We start from the raw sequence: 25,452 nt of genomic DNA on the forward strand, positions 1-25,452 counted from the left end.
CTAGTTTTAAATAAACCTCGACAATATGCAAACTGGCATGTGCCTGATGCGTAAATCGAGGCGCGGGGTGGGAAATCTGAGGATGGGTGAGAAAACTGGTTTAAATGTGGAACTAGCAGCTTTGTGCTTACTGTAAGCACTCGTTTAAGGCCAAATATTACAGGCAAAAACATCTATGCATTACACTCTGAATATTTGTATTTTATAAAGATGAAAAAACGGTGCAATGCATTGCAATCTTTTCAGAGCACTGTTCTAGTGGCATTTACTTTACTTACATGTGCAAAACTTTATTATAAAAAATGTTGTTCCAAGCAAATGTAGTGTAAAGTTTTTTTAATTTAATGTCTGTCAGTTCATTTTTTTATCCTGATTACCAGGAATCAGAACTCCTTTTAAATCCTTGTGTTAAAATGAGATGTTACAAAATACACTCATAGAAAGACAAGTTGAATAAATTTCAGCCCTGAATGATAGACACACTTCACACTTTAACTTTATTCGTATATCTGTACCTCTCACTTTAGGCCCTTCTTTCATCTCTTTTTTCTTTCTTTGTTCTTTCCTTCTTCTAGCGTGTGAGAAGGATGTGCAGAAAGTCTGCGCTAACTCATCAGAAGAACACCTGCAGCCTTTCAAGGACAAGATGGAGGGATTCGTCTGTGCTGGTGGGTGAAGTTAACATGTTCCTGTTTATCTAAAACAAGGAAAGAAATGTTCCTTATTTTTCTTCTCTTTGTAGTTTTACTCTTAAGTGCCATGATCATGTAAATACGTGTGGATTTGATGTTTTTTCTGAGGAATGTCTCATTTCACATGGCTGCTTTTACCTATAAGAATCCTCCAAAAATAATGTCCACAGTCTTCATTATCAACACTAAATATTTGCCAAAACATAACACAAAGATTACTATTTAAATTAGTACAATTACTATTGTGATGTGCGTGTAAACCTTGGCTTTCCTTTCCAAATGTTCAGCAGTAACCATTTCCTGCTGCTGTTAAATTAAGATGAGGGATACGTTGTTTAATCTTTCCCGCTCCCTTTAAATGACACTGAAGTCCTTTCCCTCCAATAGCCATAATGGATGTTTGCCCTCACTCGTGCTCATGAGTGGGCCTGGCTCATGTGAAGGTGTTTTAAAAAATAAAACAATCATTTGGAGAGATGATTTACAACCAGTGAGATGGCTGCAAAACCGAGCTCCGGGAGACAGAAAGGCCCCGTTTTCACCCTGACACACAGCATGAGTCCTTTTTAAAGCGGGGAGCTGTAATTATGTTTTGTTTTTTGGGGTTTTTTGCTACGTCAGACAGTCAGCTCGTTGGTAGAGAACCCGTCTCCTGGTGAACGTGGGTGTTTTTGTTCTTGCTGAGAAGGGGCGTCTCGGTGCCCTGTAAGACAGCATGAGGACAGGAGTCTACAGGCCTGTAGAAGAGATCACGTTGCGTTTAACATGGGTCCTATGTACTCGTGGGTTCCATAAAGCTGGCAGGACATCCTTAGCTGTGGCCTAATAAAGCCGACTCGCCTCGGTGGATCACTCTTAGGGACCAGGAGCAGATCTGCACTGACAAACTCGGACCATCTTGTCTCCTTTCTGACCCACGCATTAGCAAAGTCCTCTAGTGTTCGCTTGTCAAACTCATTTTACACAATGGGCCACATATAGCTCACTTAAGTGGGCCGAAGCAGTAAAACTCCACTTTTTGACGGTGTAAAGAGTTTAACTGCACATTTTAATGCTTCAGATTTCTTAATATAAGAATAAGCTGTGCAATTTCATCTCCGTCTATGTGATAAACCAAATTCTGCTGTAAATAAAATAAATCTCTCAGCACGACTCTTCAAGCTTAGAAATGACAAAATTAATGTGTAAAACTGCAGAAATAGTTCTGGTATATTATTGCACAAACTATGCTGGAATTGTATTAATTTCCAGAAAATTTATTATGGTATTCACTGTGGATCCACTTAAAAAAAACATAAGTTTCTACAGTAGATGGTGAAAAAACTGAAACTTTTTTGTCATTAAGTGGTTCATTAATCATTACTTAATTACTTTGGCATAGTATAAATGTCTGTGTGGGAGGTCTTTATCAGTAGAAAAAGATGTAAAACTAAAAAGTCCAAAATGTATACCCCCCTCCACATTTTCCGAGGCTATCCAGTGGATTGGAGTGGACCTAATGTTTGATATCCCTGCTTTAGGGTGATGAGAATTCCTGGAAATGACCCAAAAGGAAGAGTGTAGGGAAATCCACCACATCTGATTTAAACCACTTTCGCTAACTGAAGTGAGGCAACAGTGTTAGCTTTAATATTGTGATCACATCCTTAGGCCTGGTGGTGCCTGCATAAATGGATACTGTGGTTCTAGAAACTGAGCAGTGAGCCAGCTGAGCCCTCTTGTCTCAAAGGCTTTCTACCTGAACAGCAGTATGTAACCATAATTACGAGACTTCCATTAAAAATAAACAATTCTCCATTGCTCTTATCCTGTAACCTTTATCCTCTGGAATTTGCTTGTTCTTTTATTTTAATTTCTCCGTCATATGTCCAACCTTAAATTTTATATTTATTTCATCCTGTATACTGATTTTCTGGAATATGCCTCGGTTTGTTTCCTTTGTTTAATCTTAAAATAAAAATCCAGGTTACGCTTTTTCTTTTTAAACACATCTAATCAACCACTTTTTTTTCTTTGCCGTTTTATTGGACGCTCTGAAACCTCTGGGGATACTGACGCTGGCATATTTTTCATGTTGAATATACACCGTGACTAATTGAAAACAAATTCCTGCGCCTTTTTTCATTTTTTTATCTCGGCTTGCGTAAATCTCGTTTCACCGTCTCTCCTCGGAAAATGCGTGCGTATCATCACCTCCTCGCGCTTCCTTTGTTGTTAGTGAGTCAGTAACCAAAACTCCACTCGCTCAGACTGCCTGTGAATTACGTAGATGAAGTGAAATTTGCGCTTAACAACTGTCCAAGGAGCCACTTCTAATCTAAAGTCTTTGAGATGTGTCTCTGTTCTGTTAGTGGAGTTGTTCAGGGGTGAAAAGGGGTGTTTGGTTTGTTTTTATATCTCCAGCATCCCCTCTCAGACTGCTCTACATCTCTTTGTCATCTGGCTGCGAGGTAAAGCGGCAGTTTGGAAAAGTGTGTCAGAGTTTTAAAGCCTCGCTTTATTGTCCTTCTCAGCATGCGCGTCTCATAACTTTCTAGTTAGCGACTAGTGGTTTCATGTTTGCACGGGGGAGCGGAGGAAGAGAAACTTCACACATCCTCTCCCTCTCTGAGCCAATCTCTCTCTCGCTCTCCCTGAACCCTCCCTCCCGACTCCTATGCCACCTCTGCAAAGTCGCACCAGAGGGGTACCTCAGGCGCCAGCCTGACCCCCACTGAGACTAACGCCATTGGTCACGGCCCCACTCCTCTCCCCCCCCACCACCTCCCTTTATCCCAGACATTGCCACCCCCCCTTCATTAGGTTTACCTTAACCCTCTTGCCCACATACATGTTTAAAAAAAAAAAAAAGAGAGAGAGATGAAAAGTAAACCGGGTGGTTGATCGAAGGCTTTAGTTCACCTTCTCCCAGAAGACCCCCAAACCTGCCTTTGAACAATTTTTTGGAGACTTCCCCCTCTTAAATCTTCAAGTAGGAAAGGTCCCCCATCATTGTAAAAAGGATGAATCTGGAAAAATGCTATAAATCTGAGATCACAGGCACTCTCTGGCCCTAGATAAATTCTTGCACCTCGGCCTGGCCCGCCGCACACATCTGCCTTGCATTTAGACACTTTTACATGGCAGGAGTCCACAGGAGCCTCCAGTTCCCAAGCCTCTCCGCTCAGCCCTCCACCCCGGCTTCAGCACTGCATCGACAACACACACACAGACACGCAAACCTCAGCAAACGGACCACCATCCTGAGGCTGAGGTGAGGATTCGCTCTCGTGGGGACTCGCGTGCACAAACACACAGAAGTAATGTCAGACTTTACAAAGTGCTTAACAGTTGCTTGGATAACATGCTCACCGTCAGTGACATCTCAACCCCCACAGCCCTTCTTCTTCTCCCCTCAGCTTTGAGGATGATTAATGAACACAGCGCCCCCCTCTGGAGTCCGCTTTTAATGAAACATTTGGTTAGCAGTGTCTACACAAGCCTCATATTTTGCCCCATGACCTGTCTGAATGTTTTCTTTCTGTGTTTTTTGCAGCTCAAAAGGAGCATTCTGCTGAAGAGGACCAACTTAATGCAGCACAGAAGAGGTGGGAAATGCACTGTAACAGCTACAAGCTAATAAATGTTGGAGGAAAAGTTACACTGGAACAAACAAAAAATCATATTTTCCCATCAACACAGGGAAGTTTGCCAAGTGTTAGTGATTGCAGGCGCCACACAGCTGTGAGTAATGTAGCAAGCCTCAATATGAGGAGATAAAGTTTGTGGTATCTGATAACTAATGCTTTCTATGCATATAGCTGTATGCACATATTAAGGATTCTGCAAAGATGCACCAGTCTCGGCATGTAAGCACTTTGATGAGTGAGGCGGCCATTCGTTGGACAGGTATAAGATGATGCATATTTCACATTTATTGTTGAAGATTGGGCACACATTCATACGTGCACAAGGAGAGATTATTTGAGTTATTTATCTTTAAGACAGTTAAGCAACATGTCTTGGGCTTATCACCCACGTACTTTCACTGGATCCTCTGTGCTTCCTCCCTTGCAGTTCCAATCATTCTTATCTGCCATGTTTTGTGCAGAAGACTCCTGAGAGTTTTCTGAGAGGCATCTGATTTATAGGCGCGAGACCCACCGGCAGCTGCTGAGCTCACCGTCCGAGAGAAATCATATCTGGAACGTATCATATTGGAAAATGATGGTGGAGCAGACAAACAAAGCAAATAGATTATTTTTTACCGTGTTTGGATAGCGAGCGGGATTGTTTGCTTTATATCGTAACTCGCCCGCTTCCAAAATAAATCAAGAAAAGTGCATAAAGGAGAAAGCGAAAGGCTCCGGACGCGAGTAAATGTAAACTATAAACAATTAGAAAGTTGATTGCTTTGGACAACACTATCACTCAGCAAATGGCCCCGAGCTGTTCTGTTTCATGTTGCTGCTTTGAGCCAAGATAATCACCGAGAGAATGGCTACACCTCTCCTCCTCCCCGGCCCCACCCTCGCCATATAGCGATGCTTCTGTTGAACCAGGCGCGCGTGCCTTTGTCTGAACCCCCCTTGTGAATGAGTGACACCACTGTAATGAAGGTGTTGAACTTGGAGGGGAATATTGATCAAAAGGGCCCCGCAGCTGACAGCACCTTTAGCTTTAATGAAGTTTTCCTTTAATTTCATCTAAAGAGGGGGCTGGCTGACTGGTGCTAGGTAGAGCGAGAGGGAGGCAGGGGTCTTTCTCGGGTTCCCACAGAGCCACCTCGTAAAAGTGACACGCCGTTGATGAATATGGGCGTCAGAGGGCTCTCTGGGCCCTGGGTGGGCTCTCACATCTGTGCTGGATGAGGGATCCTCACACAAAGGCATAACAGCAGCAGTGTTGAGATTATGGCTTGTGTTAATAAAAGAAATAGACAACACATCCTTAGTGCTACCTAATACCTCAGTCTAGACCTCATGAGGATTCAGAGTTTAAACGCCTCGGAGTTGAAGCTCGCACGCACACACACACAGCAGGCATCGACTGGGAAATGTGAATTAGGATTTTGACAAGAATTGGGGATGGATGTCAAACCTGAGCATGATTTCACAGAAGATGTTACTGTTAACGGTCACCGAGCCTCCATGTCGGCCTCGTATGTTTCCGGCTTGTCCTTTGCCCTCTCCCGTCCTCGAGAGCGCAACCTTTCGGAAGCGTCATGAGTACAAGTACATTTCTTCAAATTTGGCACACGGACCCACTTGGCCTCAAATGTGAACCGAGTGCATTTTGTTAATCAAAGTCACTGTGACCTCAGAAAAAAACACATTTTTGGCTGTAATGCAAGAACTCTTGCAGCAATTATGAAACAATTTCAAGCAAATGTCCAGTTGGATGAAGTGATGATGCCATGACATTTTAGTCAAGTGGCCAATACTGACCGCTATAACTCAGCAGAGGGCTGGATTGTGTCCATATTTCATATTTAGCCTGATACGTAATTGGTGGAAGTTTTTCACCCAGTTCACGGCTCAGGTGGCTGACAGATCTTCTATGTTTCGTGGCTTAAGATGTGTAGAATCTTCTGTCATGGCTACAACGTTGAGCTTTTATTAACCAGGCTTGTGAACACATGTTATTTGTTTCTCTCAGTGACCTAATGTGTCGATACAGTAGACATACAGCAGAACAAGAACAAACAACCCTCATCGGAGAGCAGTCAGATCAATTACTTTGTACATTTTGTTAGATCGCACATCACAATCTGTCCCCTCTCCTTAGACCGTCTCCTGAGATGAGTCGCAGCTCACATTCATTGGTGATGATGGTTCATCTGTTATTTGGACTTTATTGCTTCTTGTCGCTTTTTGTTAAAGGGGGAAAAAGCGATATCTTTCAATATAATATAACCATGTTTGATGCACATAATCATTGTCATACTTGCATATACATACATTTTATTAACAGCGATGCAGCTGCATAACAGCTGTCATCAGTTATGAGGTTTTAGTTTGAGTTTCTTTTTTTAATGTAACCTTTATTTAAACAAGATGGTTTTGAGAATTCGCACATATAAAATTATAAACCAAATGTATCATCGACACACATGCAGTTCTGTGCAGAAACTTTGGCCACCCTTCATTTCTTTTTGCTTTCAAGGAAGCAGACTTGGAATTCCATCTTTAGGCACTTTGTAAACAGCAGCCTGTTGCAAAAACACATCATTTGCTTTTATTTCTTTAATTTGTCAAAAAGATAAAACAGTTTGACAGACATAAAATAGTATTTGTGCACCACCAACATGGTCATTAGCAAAGAGCTGTTAGCTTAACTCATTCACTGCCAGGGTTTTTGAGCATTTTTACTCATTTTTGAAGAGCCACAGAAAACTGTGTGTTATGATCATATAAACGCTGAACCTACCAAAATGAAGAACAGACTCTCTTCTTCCATCCAAAAAAAAAAGCTTGTTTCTACCATTTTCCATTCTTTAGTAATCAGCTGTAGAAGAGAGGTGGGTTCCACCAAAAATGCCTGTTTTGACCACAAAAAGGGAGAAAACGAGCTTTTTGTGAAAAATACATTTCAAGCAGTCTGATGTTCACTGACAAGCTGCCCAAGGTTGTATTCTAGCCCCTCCCATTGAAAAACGTAATTGACATCTATAGACGTCAATGGCAGTGAATGAGTTAAGTGTGTCGTTAAAAAAATTTTGAGGAAACTCTCGGCATTACAAGCATGCCTACATAGAAGAAACAAAGGAACTCTATCAGTAATGGTTTGACCCAGACCGCCACATTATTGAGACAGCGTGGGATCATTTTGATAGAGAATGAAAGAAAAGGTAGACGATATCCAAAGAAGCACTTTGAATGTCCTTCAAGAAGCCTGAAGACTGCTTAAAGAAATGACAAGGAAGCTTCCTGACAGAGGCTGTGGGTTGAATAAACACTGACTTTCAAGCTCATTGGAATTGTACAGCAACTGTTTTTGCCCTATATACTGCATTTGCTCCCTAGTATGCCTTTTATACATTTAAAAAAAGTCAACAGACTTAATGAAGACCCAATAAAACCACTTATAGAGTAAACAATCATGTATGCTAGACAGCCTAGACGCCTGAAATGTGATTGGAGCACAGCAAAAAGTTGCAACATTTGAGCAGCTTAACAGTTAAAATAGCACACACAAAAAGATGCAATGGCTTGTGAGTTTTTAATGAAGTAACTTAAAACGAATTTAGCAAAAATGTTTTTGTTTTTTTTCCCTCTCATCTGTCCATAGTGAGCGCTGAAGCCTTTTCCTCAACATGCACTCCTAATTTGTCTGCTTCGTGTTTGGGCTCCACTGAGGTTTTCTGGTTCTGTCCTCAGTTCCGTCTCATTAAGCCTCCTTCTTCCCCATCATGCTCAATTTCATTTGGCCCAAGTGCCAACTCTATAGTCATTGTGCAGTTATGGTTTTGCTGCTGTTAGTTGGTATATTACTCTACTCCGTCATTACATATGAAAAGATGGCCTCCGCTTTGTGCCTCTGCTGAATCAGCCAACAACACGGGGGAACACGCCTGTAATCTTTTTGCTGCCAAAACATAGGAATGCAGAGTTGCCTGTCTAAATACTTTGCTGATTCTCACGTCTGTTCATGGTTTTGTAATGGGTCTTTTTTTATAGCTGTCAGTGAGGAATGCTGAGCTGTGGGCGCTGCAGTAAAACCCTCTCACGGCAATGGCATCATAGCGTGGATTACTGACATGTCGTCATATGTGCAAAAGTGAAATCAGCCTGCGATGGCAAAATGAACAAAGGTCCGCTTGATTTTGTTTGTTTTCTAGGTATGTGCGAGAGTGTTTGCATCTGTTTTGAGTGAGGCTTTGTGTATCGGCTTGTTTCTGCTTGCTCATGAGGCTAAAAAGAAAAGCTTGTTGCTCTGATTAAGTGCATGCTTTTGACATGATGACCCAGGGTCAAGAGACGAGCCGGTGGAGAAGAGACCCAGTTCGTCATGCCAGAGCAGACAACAAAGCTGCCTGTGACAGCACGTCTGTTTTGGTCAATCTAAACATCTTGGAACATTTTCTTCTTCTAGCTGCTTCTTTAGATTACAGGATGATCTACAGCGCTCTCCTGTTTTTGTGCATCCCAGCAAAAATGACGCATCACTTGGAAATGGGAAGCAGACTCATGCAAAAACTTTTCTTTCTTTTTTTCCAAACTTGTAGCTGGCCGTCTGGTCACCATATTGTGCACCATTTGACTCCAAGTGAACTTGTCTCAGATTAGTGTCGCACAAAAGCCACCTAGCATCTGGAGGTCAGAGCGTATTTGGGCGTCAGTGGGACAGGAGAGCATCCCTTGAATCATGGCTCCCTTTTATCAACCCCCCTTTTTTGGACAGGCACAGGCCAGAAAATGTCTTTCATGTTTGGGTTAGAGAAGGGGGAATCTGAAGCAGCAGGCTGCTTTTCTTGCCTCGTGTGTGCCGCTGAGAGCCTTGCGAAGACTTCAGATTTGGTTACAATTGAATTAAGCTGAGGAGCTGGCCTTAAACAGTGTTGTAGCTCAGTGAGTAGAAACACCCTCAAAAATCCAGACTACATTTATTCCTCTGATTTGTCTTTGTGTTTTTATGCGTGCATTCCCGTCTTTGATTTGTCTGCCAGTGAACATGTTTTTGTGGTTGTGAGTTCCATAGTAGCGTGTGTGTGTGTGTGTGTGTGTGTCGTGTGTATACTTGTTTAAATGTGTTTCTAGGACCACTATACTTGTAGGGACCAACAGTCACTTGTCGGGACAAAATGCTGAGCTCACAAATTTGAAGGCATGTTTGAGGCTCAAAATATGGTTTTACAGCTGAAGTTACATTTAAGTTATGGTTAGAGTTAGGCATTCATTTCTGGTGGTTAAGGTAGGAGGCTGGGAAAAGCATATGTGAATTTAAAGTCCTCACTAATATGTGAAAACGTACGTGTTTGTGAGAGAGACAGAAGGTGTGTTTGGAGGAATAGGAGCCTGTTCTTGGCTGTCTTCATCTCTTCTGGCAGTCTTCCCATGCAGGCTGTGGAGGTCAATGTGATAATGGAGCCGCCGCTACTGGCGCTCCCCTGTGGCCCAGCAGGGTGGACGCTCTCCTTCCAGCTCTGTTTCTCACCTCTCCTGCTGACTCTAAATCCATCATTTTTCTCTCTACATTTTACTATTTTAAACTCTTTTCCTCTCTCGCTCTCTCTGGTTTCACGGGTTTACATACCGTAACTGCCTTGTACTTTCTAATGTTGTTTAAAATCCAGATTAGTTCACAAAAACATACTTTCAGTCAAAATCTGAGATTATTTATGTGTGATAAGACAACACTGTTTGAGCCTTTGCTGTGTTTCCACCCCTCCCTACAGTTTCCAGGACGTGGTGAACTACTTTGGTGTTAAGCCAAAGTCCGGGGAGAAAGAAGTAGCTCCGAGTTACATCTTTATGCTTTGGTACGAATTCTGCAACGATTTCAAGAACACTTGGATACGACAAAGCAAGAACATCTCCAAGGAGAGGTGAGCTGGTACCACTACTGGGTTAAGTCTCAGAAGAAATCAGGAGAAAGGAGTCAGGAAGGGCGTTATTAGGGTTACTGAATAATCCAACAATCTTTAAAAAAAAAACAAAACACATGACTGAATTTTCCCTGTTTTCTGTGAGTATGCTAGAAATAATCATTCTAAAAAAAACTAATGTCAGGAAGGGAATGTAAAACTTTGCAAGACTCAAAACATAATCATTTCAGATTAGACTTCTTTGTTTCTGTCACCTTTGGATTGGTGCTTAACACCTCTGGACATCATGTCAAATTAGCACTAATTGTACAAGGGTGATGTGCAGATGCCGGGTTGTAATTAAAGCAAGGAGGGAGGCCATCAAAGAGGAGGTGAATGGGGGAGTAGCTGAGGCCTTGGTCCTGCAACAGGGGCCTGAATTTATGTTTCCTCTGACCTGAGGCGTAATTGGTAGCGGGCTGGGGGGTTCCAGAAAAAGGACCGGCAAGCGGACAGTGGCCTGTGGTGGTTTAAAGGCTGCGTGTTATTAGAGAACTGATAAACACCGTAGCGATGCTAAGCTCGAAGGAGGCGGTGAGCTCTCGCTGTCCAGAGAGACTGTGTGGTCATTTTTATGCCACATTAAGTATCACATGGTTTCCCTGTTTACTAGGTAATCGTGCCGCTTGTTGCTCGCAGCTGATTGTGCTTATGTACATTTAACTTTATTTTAAATACTGTTTGTGATCCCATTAAAAAGCCAAGTGTTTTGTTTTTTTAAGGTTGCCTCATTATCTCATCAAGCTGCTGTCATTCTCTGCTCATTCCCACTTAAAGGGCTTTCACTGACCGCAAACTCCAGAGTGGATCAGAGAGAGTGTGTGTTTGTGTGGCTGGGGGGGCACTGCATGGCTCTGTGGTGCCCCAGGAAGATATTTAAATGTCTTGCTCTTATAAACAAATTCACAAGAGTGCAAGGATGAGAGGCTTTGTATTTGATCTGGTTACACTTGGTTCCCAATTGATTTGCAGAAGTTTCATTGTGTACTTCTTTTAACTGTCTGATAATGTTGAGCCTTGCTGGTCTCTTTCTTCTTTCCATAGGTTGAAGGAAGCCCAAGAAAACATCAAGAAGATCACAGCAGAGAAGAGAGTCGAAACCAAGAAGATCAATGCCAACAGTCTGGTAAGAGCTGATCTGTATTCAGAGACCAAATGGAATTTCCCAAAAGCCGCTCTTTCTTGTGTCGCAGCTGAAATCGATGCGCTGAATCTTTTTGTGGTTCTTGCCAACAGAAGGAGAGGCTGCGACAGAAGGAAGCCAGCGTGTCCTCCAGCTGAGCAGAATGATAAGTGGCAGAGCAGAAGAAGCACGGACCGGCGGTGGTGCGCCAGGAAGGGTGCAGGGGCCCATCCATCCTGCAGTTACCACCTGCCTCAGCAGCACTGGACCCTACCCTCTGTTCACCGTACGGACCCACAATAAAACATGGTCAGACTTTTACTACTCCCACTACCGTATCTGTGCCCCACTAACAGCACTGGACATCCCCTCCCCTTCCCCTGTTCTCCACCGCCTTCGCTTCGAGGCTTTTTTGGCACAACCCCAGTTAGCGAAGACGATTGGCCGCCGCAGCCGCAGCGAGGGGAGTCATAAAGGCCAAAGGGTTGACCTCATTCATGCAGCATGGCGTGACCCCTGAGTGCCCAGCTTGTGAAAGGTCTCCAGGGTTCAGCGGGATGCACAGCAGAGCCAGCTGACACATCCACAAACGTCCTTCTGGACCTCTTCCGAAGCACGAGAAACAGTTTCTTTTCCAAACTGTATCAGATGGCGTATGTGTTAAAACGATGCCCCAGCGCGGGCTGTGTTTCTTAGACGTTGTTGTCGACCTACAAACAGATATGGCTTTACTGCAAGTGTCTGCTGGGAAAGAAAAAAAATCACTGTTGACAAAACAGATCTCTCACTTGGAGCAGGGAGAAAGAACTTTCCTGTGTCTTTCGCTGTAGCGGGTAGCTTTTCATTCACCACGGCTCATTAAAACTCTTGTAAATATGTCATGTAGTAGAACTGGCAGGGACTGTACAGCTTTGGGAAATATGATAGATTATCTATGCTGGGCTTTAAGTGCGGACGAAGACACGTCGTGTAGAAGTTGAGTGCGTGTTTAAAAGGGGCGGGGGGGCCTATGTGTAAGAATGTGAGGTTTTGCTGTACTGCACCAGACTGACCTCTCCTGGGTGACGGCCAGAGGAGAGCAGAAGCTGGCAACAAATGTGGCCCGGAGCCTCGGCTCACACAAAATTGGACTAAGAAAAAATAATAGTAATAGTTTTGAATGACACAACAGGTTTTGGGCTCACCTGCAGTTTTAAAGAGAACTTATTAATCCTTCAGTGAATGCTGTACATGACGTTGTCCCAACACAGTTTTAAGCTGCTTGCTTTAGCTGTATGTTGCTGCACGTCGTTTTACCCCCCATGCTGACCGCATGCGTTGTTTTTGCAGCTGTCTTTCACTGTTTTGCACCTCCTTTTTCCTATGCAAGAGTAACGTTTCCCGTTAGAAAATGTATAAATTATATTTCTTCATGATGAAATCTTATTTTATTTTTGAACAAATAGAAAAAGTGTAATAAAATCATGCTTTATTTTCACTAATGTAAGATGTAGCTATGCTCCTGTATCACTAAAGAAAATTGTATTTATGTAACAAAATAATTATTTTATGCCCCCCCCCCTCCCAAAAAGAAAAAAAAACAGCTTTGTTTTGTATATTTTGATTGGTAACTGAATTGACTAAGAAGTTGCTTGATAGGTCAGTTGATTCATGGGTTTGTTTTTTTTTAATGTATGTTGTAAAGATTTCCAGCGTGCTCATGGAAGTCGAGTGCTTTGCACAGAATAAAGACAGAAAGTTTAATGTTTATATTTTGGAGTAATGATGACTGTATTTTGGGTACTGTGAACATTTAAGATGATCACCTGGAGCCATGCGAGATGTTATACCTCAGATTTCATCGTCACACTATCCATAAACTGCCCCTTCGATCGATTACTTGTTTTTACCCTCCAAAGTCTTTCACTTGTGCCATTTATTTTGTATACAAATCTATATAAGTCGAAACTTTAAAACTGCTATATTTTACTCCAGAGGAGTTGGAAAAACAAAACCAGAAACATAAAAAATAAAGAAAATGAGCAGATGCTGACCAAGGAATTGCTGTAGCCTCTACTGTATGTATGTTGGTTCATGTGACCTTCAGTAGCTCTCATGTGAATGCTTTGTAATTTTATGGAATTGTTTTAAATTTCAAGAAATAAACTGTGGGATGCTGAATAAGTGGGGCTTATTTTGGACGAAGACGTGGACTTTGAAAGATATGTTAATGCGGCTTCTTTCAGTTTTCTGCTGTCAACGCCTCGATTTAGGCCCGCGCTGTGAAAATATGATATTTATGTAAGGAACCTGAGTCATTCGATGATTCATAATTCAGCCAGACTGTTCAATAAACTGAGTCAGAAGTTGTGCCAGTTCCTGGAAATCTCCTGAAATAAAATAATTGGGAGGAAATTCTCATAACATCGGTTTAATGGATGTAAAATTGGATGAGGTTGGTATTTTAATAATTTGAATGAGATTTAAAACTGTTATTACATATTCATTAAAAAAAACTTTGTTGATCAAATAAGAATCAGAAAATTTCCAAATGATTTTTTTTTTTCCTTTTTTAATGAAATGTTGGGACCTCCCTCAACTGTAACTGACATCTATGTGAACCAAAGTAATGCAAACTGTGACTGAATACATCAGTCGTATTTATTGTAGACTGGCTAAAGAACAAAGCCTCTAGTTCTAAAATTTTCCCCCCATCACCCACTTATTTATAAATATGTTCATTTAGTAGAACATCTTTTCATTTACACTTGAGAATTCCCTTAAGAACCTGACAGATTTGCGAGCCTTATAACCAGATGCGGTGAAATTGAATCCCATCATTTCAGCAGATCGCTGGAATAGCTGACTTGCAGCTTTTTTCCCAAAACGGAAAATATATTCCAGGGTCTGAATGCGAGTAACTCGGTAAGATCCTGGCTCGGTGCAGGAGGGGAGCAGGAAACGGTGAATGGAGGGATTCAGCTTTTTTGTTTTTGTTTTTTTTAAAACACAGCAGATAATTTTCGCAGTATTCCAGCATCCATTTATTTAGTTTTCGTGGATAATTTAATCAAATGAATAAACAAATGGGTTACATCAAAAATGGCTTAACATTTTACAACTATTTCACCTCGGTAATGTATAAGCCACCACTGTACACTTCCATTTAAACTAACTTCAGAAGCCATAGTTTCTATATTTGACTAAGCTCACAACTTCAAAAAAAATAAAAAATAAAATAGAAAGAAAACTTCACTAATGGACTTCGAAATTCACAGAAATCAATTAGGTTAACCTTGAACGATTCTTGAAATATCGAAATAAAATCATTTTTCTCCTTTTACAAATAAAGTCGTTCGCCTATCAAATTCCACACAGTGGAAACATCCAGTTTAGCAAACATATATGCGTAAAATGCAGGATGGACGGAGACGTTTAACAGTCACAAGGACTGTTTTGGAGCAGTTAAATAAAACCGGTGTTCTGCAGTCCTGTGGGGGCAAGGAAGCCGTGCGTAAAGCATGCCCATTCCAAGTAAGAGTTTCCGTGCAGTGATCTTTTTTTTAGTCTGGTGATGTGTAACAAGTTGCTTTTGACGTTTTTTTTATTATTTTGTTTTAAGTTGCATGTCCATATTGGCTCACGTGCTGTACAGGAGAGACGTAAGTATCAGCGTGTGCGGTGCTTATCTCCAGATGGAGACGAGCACAATTTCTTGGCTGTGAGACAGCTATCAAGTCCACTAAGAAGAAGAAGAAGAAAAAGAAGACATGAAACACACACACATAATCGCTGTGTTTTAGTCCAGGTCTATGGATATGCAGCGACACTGTTTGACGCGCTGGATGCGCTTCTTCTTGGTGGGCGGCTGCTGGTCCGGACAGTTCAATGTGAAAGTCATGGTGGTAAAACGCTTCGGTTTACAAAACGAACAGGACTGGAAGGCGCCCTCCTCCCTCCGAATGTGCCTGGGGATGTAGAAGGAGTTGCACTGTCCGTAACAGAAGCGGTTGATGATGGTGCGGCTGACGCAGCCCTCCTCGTGGATGGTCTGTTTGAGAGGTTGTGTTTTGCACCAGTCCCGTTTCAAATACTGGCGCTCCGTCACATGTAGAGCTTCCTGGCTGGACTCCAGCACTTCGTCGGCGGGTGAGGATGAGCCCGGCCTCTGGCGAGAGCCCGAGCCCGCCTGCGGAGTCTGCGGTTGCTGCTCCGATTCGTTTGGGTTGCTTTTGTCAGGATGAGGAATGGCGCCTTGTGAACCTCTGTTTCTTTTTGAATCCACCGGAGAGGAGAGCAGCCCAATGATGAAAACCATACTGTAGAAGATATGCGTGGAGTTGGCCATCCTTGTAGAGAAAAAGAAAATGGTTCGTCACTCACACAGTTTTCGGCTCTGCATGGGTTACGCACAGCTGTCATAGTTTTTACGCTGCGTAAAAACGCACCGAGGGAACTTTTTCCCCATCATTTCTTCTTTGTTGAAACAACATGAAAAGGAGGCTGACGTTTAAAAGCAGTCATTCATTTGAGTCACCTCAGTCCAAATAAATGACAGAATAATATAATTATGTTCCCATAATTATCCATTCTCCAAAATATTCCTGCCGAATTTATCTAAAAACAGTAATAAACCATGTCACATGTCCTGTAAACCGTTAGTGGCTCCACACTTGCGCAGCAAGAGATAGAAAAGCATGCAGTTTTACCATTTCTATAAGTTATATATCATGATGTTTAAAAAACAAATAGAAATACCTGCTATGCAACACTGCTGCTACAAGTGCGATGATCTGGTCCTCGAGCTTCACTGCGGCACCTTTCGAGATGATAGGTACCTACTGGTGTCGACTGTGCACTGGTGGGACTGTGGATGGGTGGGAGACTAAGCGCTCCATAGACAGGGGCCAGGGGGTTTAATACAAATTGCTACAGCGCCGGACTGTCTCCCTTTTAAATGTCTGCCAGCTGAGATGTGCACAGCAGTTATTGGCTAAGCACGATGTAGAGAAAATCAAGACTATCCGCCCCCTCAACAGTTTCCCTTAGCCCACAGACAACCGAGAAACAGTGAAAGAAGGCAGGCAGGGAGGGAGAGGGAGCTGAGTGCGTACTGGGGGAAAAAGTAAAAGTGCGATTTTTGTTTGTTTGTTTTTGTTTACATGTTTCAAGAAGACACGACCATAATACGGTGCATTATATGTAAATGTGCAACTATAAATGAAAAGCGGAGCTCGAGCTGCTAAAGCAAACAAATGCAGTTACAGACAAACTTTAAAAGATGAGCCAAAATGCAGCACCTCTGACACCAGTTAGTCGAACTCCATTTCCATCCATTCAGCAGGGTGATAGACGTCCAGCCTGGAACAAGGGTAGCTCTTCATGTATCACAGACCTGAGAAAAACAAAAATCATTAAAGGCATTTTTTTTTAAATTGCATTGCTTCGTACAAACGCAGAAAAAGCGCAGTGGTGTAGCCTAAGCCAGAGTATATGTTTAATCATTTCACTAATACCTGTTCATTTATGACCCAAACGAGTCACGTGATCTCGGCTTAGTCCATATTTTATCAGCTCAATTGTTTTGTGTGTTTTTTTTTTAAATCAGTCATCTTCAAGAGGAAGTTTGGGATTAGTCTCATAGATGATGTTGTATCCTTCATGTTTGGCATTATTGAAGGCATAAACGTTTGCCTTTTCAATTTATTTTTTAAAAAAAAAAGTAAATGGTTTTAGAAATTGCTGACGTGACTCTAAAATGACCCAGTTGACGGATTTTTATTTATTTATTGTCAAAAACCTGGCATCCCTAAAGTTTTCTTAACCATTCCAGCCCTGTGAAAGGGAACTTTAAGGAAGCTGAGAAGTAGCCGCACCACCTTCCCCCAGCATAAACCCATCCGCTTATTACATTGCCCAATCTGACGTATTTAGGGGTCATGACAACGTCATGAGTCAACAACCCCCCAAAAGACCATGCGCTCCGGTCAGTGCAACATGAGATTAAAGCGTGGCATTCTGCCCCAGGTCCAGTCATACCTCACACACATGAAGGATGGCAAGCTTCCAAATGGGCTGAGGAATAAATCTCCAGGAATGATTTTAACCCTCACCCGATCGGGAAAGGCTTCCGAATCTGCAGGGGGGGATACAATGTCAATTTGCTTTCTTCATGCCGGGTTAGTCAAGTAAATAATGTTACATTTTTAATAGTATCTGGGGCTTTAGTTCTCAGTTTGAGTCAGATTGCTGACTCAAAAAATAAAATGTTGGACAAAAAAATAAAATAAAAATAGTAACCGGTTTTTTAAATCTTTATATAAACTCAACTACGTTTAAATAAATGTTGTAAATAACGTCATATATTTCTCAAGTAATATATTTTAAATCTGGATAGACCTTCAACAAGTTAGTGTAAACACTCTAAACTTCCAGCTGACACATTCTGGAGGCCTGCGCTAACATCCCAGTGCAGCCGTATCTCACTTTGCAGCTGTCTGCAGTAGCTGTAGCACTCCCCCTGGTGGTTGCACGGAGTCCAAAAATTATTCAACCACAAAACAAATCATGTTGTTTGACTTTATTCGTCTGATGCAGTTAGCACAAAAAAAGAAAAGAAAAATAGCTGAAGACTTGAAAAACAATGGCCTGCAATAGACGTGATTTCATGAACACTGTTTGCTTTTTTCCTCCCCACAAAATCCAACAAAGGTGCATGTTTTCTTCCCCTGTTCAAGACATGACAATAATAATATGGAATAAAAACCCTTTCACTTCAGTCAAGTCCCCCCCCCCAAACATCTACCTAACATTAAAAGGGCATAAATATAATGACTCAATCAAAACATCCCAGTCACACCAATCACATTTTACACAATTTAGCCTGCACACTACTAACTAAACGTAATCTTACAGGCTGATATGTGTCGACATCTTAACTTCTAAATTGGTTTTACTGAAGTAAAACAAATGTAAGGCATACAAACATCTCCCAATAAGGCCCTAAAATAACACAAACAGCATCTAGACAGCTGACAATAATTTAAGACCCTGAAAACATGAATAGGTTAGGACGTTTAACATCACTCTCAGCAGACACCTGCATAGTTAAAGGAGAGAAGAGGCCAAATGGATATTCACTATAAATCGACAGGCTTCGTAGCAGACAGCAGCCTTCCTTGGTTGAGAGGGTTTCTGGGTGAACCTCTGTAATAGTTCATGTCCTTCCCAGCTAGCTGCTGCAGAGGCTTCTGAGCTCCTGATGGCTCATTGGTTGAGCAGTCCACTTGGGTCTTTGATTGGACCTTGTTGGTCATGTCGCCCAGCGCACAGGACTTGGTGCGTGACTTTTTTGGAGGCACTGGAGGGGGCTTCTGTAAAGGGCACGTGTGGCTGGATGGCACCTCGTGTTCTCCGTGGTGAGGTTGAAGTTTTGGGTGAGGGGAAAGGCCACTCTCTAGACTCACAGCCTTTGCTACTTGTCCACGCTGGTTGGTGATGGTACCTGCAGTTCTAACAGGTTTCCTGCTCTCTCCCATGAGAGAGTTAATCCTGCGAACAGTCTGACGCACAGGGGTGCGGTGGAATTTAAGCGGCGACTTGATCTGATTGCTCTTTGAGCCTGTGGGAGAATAAATGGTGAGCTTGTTGAAGTGCTGAATGTGGTCTGCCACACGACGCCTTTCAGCCTCCTGACTGTGTGATGAAAACGTTGGTTGTTTTTGGACTTTGGTACCAATCTCTGGAGAAAGTTCCCTCTTGTCATGTAACACACTGACTACAGCGTCAGTTTTAGGTGGTGTAACAAACTCATTTCGGAGTTCAAGACCTGGTTTGTATGGAGTTGACTGCCGTCCAGAAGAGACACCTAGTCTGAAGTGAGCAGGACTTTGGATATCCAGAGCATCAATCAACTTGCTGCAGTTCATCTCCTCCATCTCCCTTTCTCCTGCTCCTACTGTGAAGCTGTTATTCCCACCAGCAGGAGCAGCACAGAGAGAACCTTTCTCATCCTGGATGACTGGGCTGTGGGATTCAGTAGCCTCAAGAACTACACTATCAATATGCAAAGGAGACAAAGCAGCAATTTCAATCTGGCCAAAAGTAATGTTCTGTTCATTAGCCAGAAGGCTCTGCTGCATACAGAAGCTGGGGGCTTCACTTGGCACAGACAGAGATTTGGCTGTTGAAGTCTCTGGAGGAGGGTCTGTGATCATGTTGGATGGTTTTGAAATACTTGCTCCTGAGGCTTTGCGGGACTCCTGTATGACAGCCTGGAGATCACTTCCAGACTCTGAGAAGGCCTTCTTGATTTTCAGCAGGGTGGGACCGGTTTGTCTCTGGGCTTCAGGGATTGAGCTCTCGCTCTCGAGGCTCTCTGCACTGGAAGCACAACACAACTTCATGGGAAGGCTGCTTACTGCTGGGGGCTTGGACACGACGATGGCGGGCTCAGACATGTAGCTGCTTTTAAGGCACAGGTTCATTGGCGTATCCGTGAAAGACCCGCCGCTCAAGGCCTGGGCTCTTACGGGCGTCTCCGCACACCACAAGCTTCGGTGGGCATTTAAGTCACATCTGGGCGTCAGCAAGTTGTCTTCAGACTTACTAATGAACTTGGAGCCTGGAAAGGTACATTTTTGATATGCATTACATGACAAGAAGATTTAATATTTTATTTTAAGCATAAAGTTCAGCTGTCTGGTACTTACTCTTGGATTCAGTTTTTCCAGGCTGAACTGATGGAATGAACTCTGTCTCTTTGGTGAAACGGAAACTGGTGGTGCTCTCCTGTTTGGCAAGTCGCAAACCAATGGACTCAGAAGCCTTTATGAGCAGCATGAAATGAGAAATGAAAGAGGGTGAAATGTCAGAGTAGTATTTTGTTAAAAAGGATCCCACAGAAAAAACCCAAAAAGTAACATTAAGATGTTAATATCATGACTTTTGCGGTTAGTTCTTCAGAGGATGATAAAAATCACTCAGAAGAAACAATCCATTTGATTTTTTTTTAAAGTTTTTATTAAATCAAGAATACACAAATGACTATAAAGCATTAGTATAGAGCCTTAAACAGCCTACACAATGTACTCAAACACTGGTTACTATCTATCTATATCTAGATAGAGATATAGATAGATATACATACACACACACACACATTTATTAACATTCGTCCACCTGAGTGCTTAGTGTAGTAAAATCACTGAAATCTAAGCATAACAAACACCATTCTATTGTTTGGTACCATGCAAATATCACAATTTGGTCAGTAATATTACATCATATTACAATTACGATTACCTGTAAAGTCCTGCATGGATTACTTGTTTTAGAGTTAGTCACTTTAAGTAAACTTAGTACATTAAAAACAACAATAAAAAAGTGCTACTGTGCACAAATACATGCCACATTACTCCTCATGTGCAAATGTATTAATTGCAGATTATGCATGAATGCACTTGACTAATCTTTCAGTGTTTATGGGAAAACCAGAGAAGTGGTTGATTTCCATCAGGCCAACACACTTACAGCGTCTTTGCTGCTCTTCCCCCCGAGGCTAAAACGCAAGCGCAGGGACTTGTGTGGAGCTTCTTTTTTGCTTGTTTTAGGAGAAAAGCAACCAGCCTTTCCAGACTCAACTCTGAAAAGGATAAATAAATAAAACAATTATTAGCAAGATAAGCTGGGGATAGTTTAGATTAAAGGCTAAGGCTTTACAAGTATATCTTCCTTTGGATGAGGGGTGGGAAATTCATTTTCCCAAATGGCAACATTTGAAATTGGGACTGTTGTGGAGGGCTACACCGATAATCAAAGAGAAAATGAATACATAGTTCAGCTTATTGGTGCTGCCCTTCACAACAGTCCCAGTTTCTCATGTTGCCACTTAGAAAATGAATTGCCCGCCTCTACTTTACATGATTTTAAATAGAAAAAGCAACAAAAGTGAGAAATGAATGATCACATCTGTACCTGTTGATAAGGTGTCTGCTGCTGAGTCGTCGGCTCTTCTTCCTTGCAGATGTGGTCGGTTGCCTTCTAGACCTCCCTGCTGACGACAGGACATTTTGGGAAGAATCCAGCATCCCCAAAGTACTGCAGGCTACAATATTTAAGGAGGAAAATTAAAGCTGTATTAAGATCAAGAGATACCATAGCAGTTTATGCCCAGTAATTAAACATTCTTTACTACCTGATCCAGGTGTGGAGGGCCCGTTGAACAAAATATCAGGAAGCAATTCTATCCCAAGGTTCTTTTTGACAGATCTACGTTTCTTGTTTGAAAAGCCAAAAGAGCTGCCAGACTCCAGAGGAAGTTTTCGCTTGGAGGCTGGTGTTGAAATCACAGGAGTTGCAGAAGAAAAGACTGGCAAAAATCACAGAAGAATTAATGTCTTCACACATGCAGGATTTGATCATTTCCATTTGAAAACATGCCAAACGGACTCAGAAATATTGGCAGAAGCTTGTAAATAAAATCAAAAATCAAAAAAAAAAAAAAGGCAGAAGAGTGAAAAGCCAATCAAGCAAGCCTGTGCATTATTCATTCATTATCACGGTAGATGCAAACTGCTTTAATCCAAGTGCAAAAGAAGATTTAAGCACGAAATCAAATATGTTCCCAGATTGATTTATTTTATTAAGGAAATTTTAGCTTGTCGTTTCTTTTGTATAGCAGATGGATTACTACAGTTTTATCATGCTACATGGCAGGCAACACGGTACATACCAAGACTGTCTGTGTGGGGGACATTTGTGGGTGTTCTATTAGTTTTTATCTTATTCAGTGCACCATTGACCACATCTGAAATATGAGCCAAATACACATTTACTGACTACAGCAGTTTAAAAATAACATTATTGAATAACATGCACTGCAATGCAGTGCTTACTTTCACTTGCATTTGTCTGATGTCTTGAGTGACATATTCTAGTTGAACTGAAACTACAAATATTCACATATTGTACCAATAAGCAAAGAATTACTGTAAATCTGATATAGCCTTACCACCCAAGCTGCGCCTGCTTTTCCTCTTCATTCCCGAGTTCAGCTCCGGCTCTTCTAGTTCATCATGAGCAGGAGACAGAACCCCTGCCTCACAGCCCATCATGGCAGGAACTTTGTCTTGAAGAAACTTTGGTAACACACCTTCAATGCACAGACAGTCAAATATTTAGAGGTAAAACAGAAGAGTGAAACCTGACATATAGAAGAAATGCTTTTAAGATCAGCGCCTCAGGTCATACCAAAGCTGTGAGCATTCTCTATGAAACACTGGACTACAGCGGCCTGCAGTTTGAGGCGTTTCTCAGTGTTGGCGTTCATCTTCTCTGTGCCATCACCAGAGTGGAGGAGGTTGGGTGCCAAGATTACAGACAAGTTACTGCTATCCATCTTATTCTCTGCACTCCTGTGATAAAGCAGTAAAAGTAAAATATCAATTCTTTAAATATAAAAGTATTATGTAATAAATAGCATAAAGAGAATTTGAAAAAAGGTGGTTTTACGTTAACTTACCTTTTAGATACATTGTAAAGAAAGTCAAAAAAATAACGCAGCACACATAAGTTCCTGTCTGGCAAAACACAAGACAGCAACATGGTGGCAGAGGTCCTCTCCTCCTCATTTGGGAGCTGCTGAGCCTTGAAGAAGGCTTCCTGCAGCTCTGTGGGAAGCACGGGCTCCGGTAACTCACGGAAAAACTGCTTCACCAGACCCGCCACATCGCAGGGAAGAGCAGTAGATAGGCACTCTTCACCCGCATCCAATTTTGCCTGGACAGACAAAACACAGCTCTGTTGTGTTAGACAGTCCCCAGTGTCAAGTCACTCGGTGAAAGCGAGGTCAGCTTCAGCCATCACTCACCCTGAGTGCTTTCAGACGAACAACAGAGCCTGATTTTCTGAACAGGCCCTCTGTGTCAATCTGTGCTAGCAGCCTCATGCACGCGTCAACCAGAAAACTAAGGGCAGTTAAACAAAAACAAAAAAATCATTAGTATCAAATGCACAAGATGGGACATGAAACAACTTGCCAGCTGCAAGTTTGAATAGCCTAAAATATGCATTATTACCTACCTTGGAACACTCCCACATTCCATATTGTAATATGGCAAATTCTCCAGGGACATACCAAAAACCTTTGTCTGGGGAAAAAATAAACAATAAAACATTATGTTTGCTCAGTTTTACAACTTTTAACAACAAGGCTTGAAAGTTGGGGAGGAACAGAAACGGAGCTATACTGCTGTAATAAAACTAACAATCTATAGGCTGCATCAAGCCACTCACATATTCATCCATTGCAACACTGTGGTTATACAGTTAGTGTGGTCTTCCTTACAGACCAAAACCACTGCCAAAATTGCCATTACTTTTGACCAGTTGACTGACTGGATGCCAAGCATTCCTAAGTTTAAGAGCAACACGGAGGCACTTTGTTGGTTTAAAAGTGTCCAGCCTTTTTCAGCAGAGCAGAACTTTAGTACTTGCCTTCTTCCTTCTGACCTAAAGGTTGGACTGTTTCTATTAATTCTCTATCCACAAGAGGGACTATTCGTGCAAATGCAGAAGTTCAGCCTTCATTTGAAAAGTCAAAGTGTGTTGCAACTAACCTTGTGACTCCTGTAACCCATTTATAAGTAGAAGGGAGGGCTTCAGTAGTTATTTCCACTCATTTCCACATTAACTGACATTCACTTTAGCAACTTACATCTAATCATCTGTGCCGTCACAATGTCAAAGTGTGTATTAAAGAAATATTTTAAAACCCACACAAATATGAAGCTATATAAGAAAACACTGGCCTTTAGACTAACAAAATCTATGCTGTGAACAATGACGGCAAGACCCAAACAAAACACCTTCAGTGCTTGGGTGACAACAGTCTGCGAACAAATGGGACTCGTCAGCTTTCAATAATATGCTAATCTGATTCAAGAGTCTAACCAACACAATGCCCAAGGTTAATAGTGTGAACTTGCTGATTTGTCGTCTAACTACACCAACACAACGATTATGATGAAGTCCTACATTTCAGAATCGCTGCAAATAATTCAAGTGAGTGGTGTTGAAGATTAGTAAAAACGTTTTATTTAAACTTACCGAGTTGCTGGCTGCTGACTTGCAGCTGGCCGCTTTGTTTTTGTTCCAGTTCTTTGTTTTAATCCCGTACGCTGAGCGGAGGTGCTGCACGGCCACTAGACGCATCACATTTTTCTCCATGACTCTCATTTTTGCAAACGTACCTCGAAATTTTGCACTGATCACTTATCTCTGCCACAGCAAACTCGCACTCACAGCTCTAACAGTTCAGGCCTGACCGCAGCCTCTTTGACTTTGTTAATTTCCCAAGACCTCCGGACGATAACTCATGCTCAGCGTGAATATTAAGCGTCCATAAAGCTCTGTAGCAACACAACCGTTGATCAGCTGTATGGAGAATAACCTTACTTAGTCCTAATGAATAGACAACTCGACTAAAGTTACATTATGGAGCACTTATCGAAAGGTTAACTTCATGCATACGTTGCGATGCAGTTAGCTAGCTAACATTAGCCAGCTAGGTTAACACATTGACTTTCCCCTACTCTGAAATAACCGACACAGCATCTAAGTTGCACGCGGTCTAAAACGGCCTACCTCCTGTAAAACAACAAACTCTATAAATTAAATAAGTTTAACTCGTTAGCTAGCTAACTGCATTGTAATAAGGTTCGCTCCTCACATCGGTTGCCCACTGTTTCCGCAATGCATTCAAACAGCAGCGCTCCCTGCTCTCTCCGCTGTGATTGGCTGAAATCCTTTTGAATAACGTGCTTGCTTTTTTGTTTGTTTTAACACCCAGAGCAGCCTCGCTGGGCGGTGCAGTTTCTGTTAAGGCAGAGCAAAACTCAAGCAGACGCTGCGATCAACCGGTAGGTCATGTAGTTTAAATGAGTCAACCATTTGAAAAGGAAATTTCCGCTTTTTCGTGCCTGTACACAGACAGTCCCTCTTTTATGCTGTGTCTAACATGTCTAGTAATAAGTAAAGTTAAATATAACCTGACTTTTAAATAACCAACATGTTTACTGACACCACCTGAGTCT

The 25,452-nt window shown here is 42.0% G+C and overlaps 3 protein-coding genes across 6 annotated transcripts in view; 1 reads left to right on the forward strand and 2 right to left on the reverse strand.

Moving 5' to 3' along the window:
- LOC113012682 (formin) overlaps positions 1–13,543 on the forward strand; it is a 49,975-nt gene extending 36,432 nt beyond the window's left edge. For both annotated transcript variants that reach the window (XM_026152977.2, XM_026152978.2), the window contains 5 exons: positions 576–668; positions 4,228–4,279; positions 10,069–10,218; positions 11,302–11,383; positions 11,494–13,543. In XM_026152977.2, coding sequence (XP_026008762.2) covers positions 576–668; positions 4,228–4,279; positions 10,069–10,218; positions 11,302–11,383; positions 11,494–11,538 — 422 coding nt within the window. In that variant the 3' untranslated portion in view covers positions 11,539–13,543. The remainder of the gene's footprint in view (positions 1–575; positions 669–4,227; positions 4,280–10,068; positions 10,219–11,301; positions 11,384–11,493) is intronic.
- Positions 13,544–14,379: 836 nt separating this feature from the next.
- Positions 14,380–16,761, reverse strand: grem1b (gremlin 1b). The gene is made up of 2 exons (XM_026152984.2): positions 16,118–16,761; positions 14,380–15,708 (listed from the first exon to the last, which is right to left on the reverse strand). The coding sequence occupies exon 2, from the start codon at positions 15,705–15,707 to the stop codon at positions 15,159–15,161; it is 549 nt and encodes a 182-aa protein (XP_026008769.1). The 5' UTR covers position 15,708; positions 16,118–16,761; the 3' UTR covers positions 14,380–15,158.
- Positions 16,762–17,924: 1,163 nt separating this feature from the next.
- arhgap11a (Rho GTPase activating protein 11A) lies at positions 17,925–25,158 on the reverse strand. Of its 3 annotated transcripts, none has more exons than XM_026152981.2 (12): positions 24,467–25,158; positions 23,441–23,508; positions 23,229–23,325; positions 22,881–23,137; positions 22,610–22,773; positions 22,371–22,511; positions 22,092–22,166; positions 21,555–21,728; positions 21,335–21,410; positions 20,891–21,002; positions 20,071–20,185; positions 17,925–19,982 (listed from the first exon to the last, which is right to left on the reverse strand). In XM_026152981.2, the coding sequence occupies exons 1-12, from the start codon at positions 24,593–24,595 to the stop codon at positions 18,499–18,501; spliced, it is 2,892 nt and encodes a 963-aa protein (XP_026008766.2). In that variant the 5' UTR covers positions 24,596–25,158; the 3' UTR covers positions 17,925–18,498. The 3 variants fall into 3 exon arrangements, with proteins under 3 accessions (XP_026008766.2, XP_026008764.2, XP_026008767.2); XM_026152979.2 differs by having other exon boundaries at positions 21,335–21,464; positions 24,467–25,157; XM_026152982.2 differs by lacking the exon at positions 22,092–22,166 and having other exon boundaries at positions 21,335–21,464; positions 24,467–25,156.
- Positions 25,159–25,452: the final 294 nt, after the last annotated feature.

This window comes from Astatotilapia calliptera, chromosome 19, assembly GCF_964374335.1.
Source record: "Astatotilapia calliptera chromosome 19, fAstCal68.1, whole genome shotgun sequence".
Lineage (NCBI taxonomy): Eukaryota > Metazoa > Chordata > Actinopteri > Cichliformes > Cichlidae > Astatotilapia > Astatotilapia calliptera.

What these genes read in the sequence shown, in the direction of transcription:
- grem1b (XM_026152984.2), bottom strand. Translation starts at nt 15,707, where the DNA reads ATGGCCAACTCCACGCATATCTTCTACAGTATGGTTTTCATCATTGGG.
- arhgap11a (XM_026152979.2), bottom strand. Translation starts at nt 24,595, where the DNA reads ATGAGAGTCATGGAGAAAAATGTGATGCGTCTAGTGGCCGTGCAGCAC. An exon ending in TTCGTCTGAAAGCACTCAGG is followed by an intron (nt 23,138 to 23,228) that starts GTGAGTGATGGC and finishes TTGTCTGTCCAG; the next exon opens with GCAAAATTGGATGCGGGTGA. An exon ending in AGAGAATGCTCACAGCTTTG is followed by an intron (nt 22,512 to 22,609) that starts GTATGACCTGAG and finishes TGTGCATTGAAG; the next exon opens with GTGTGTTACCAAAGTTTCTT.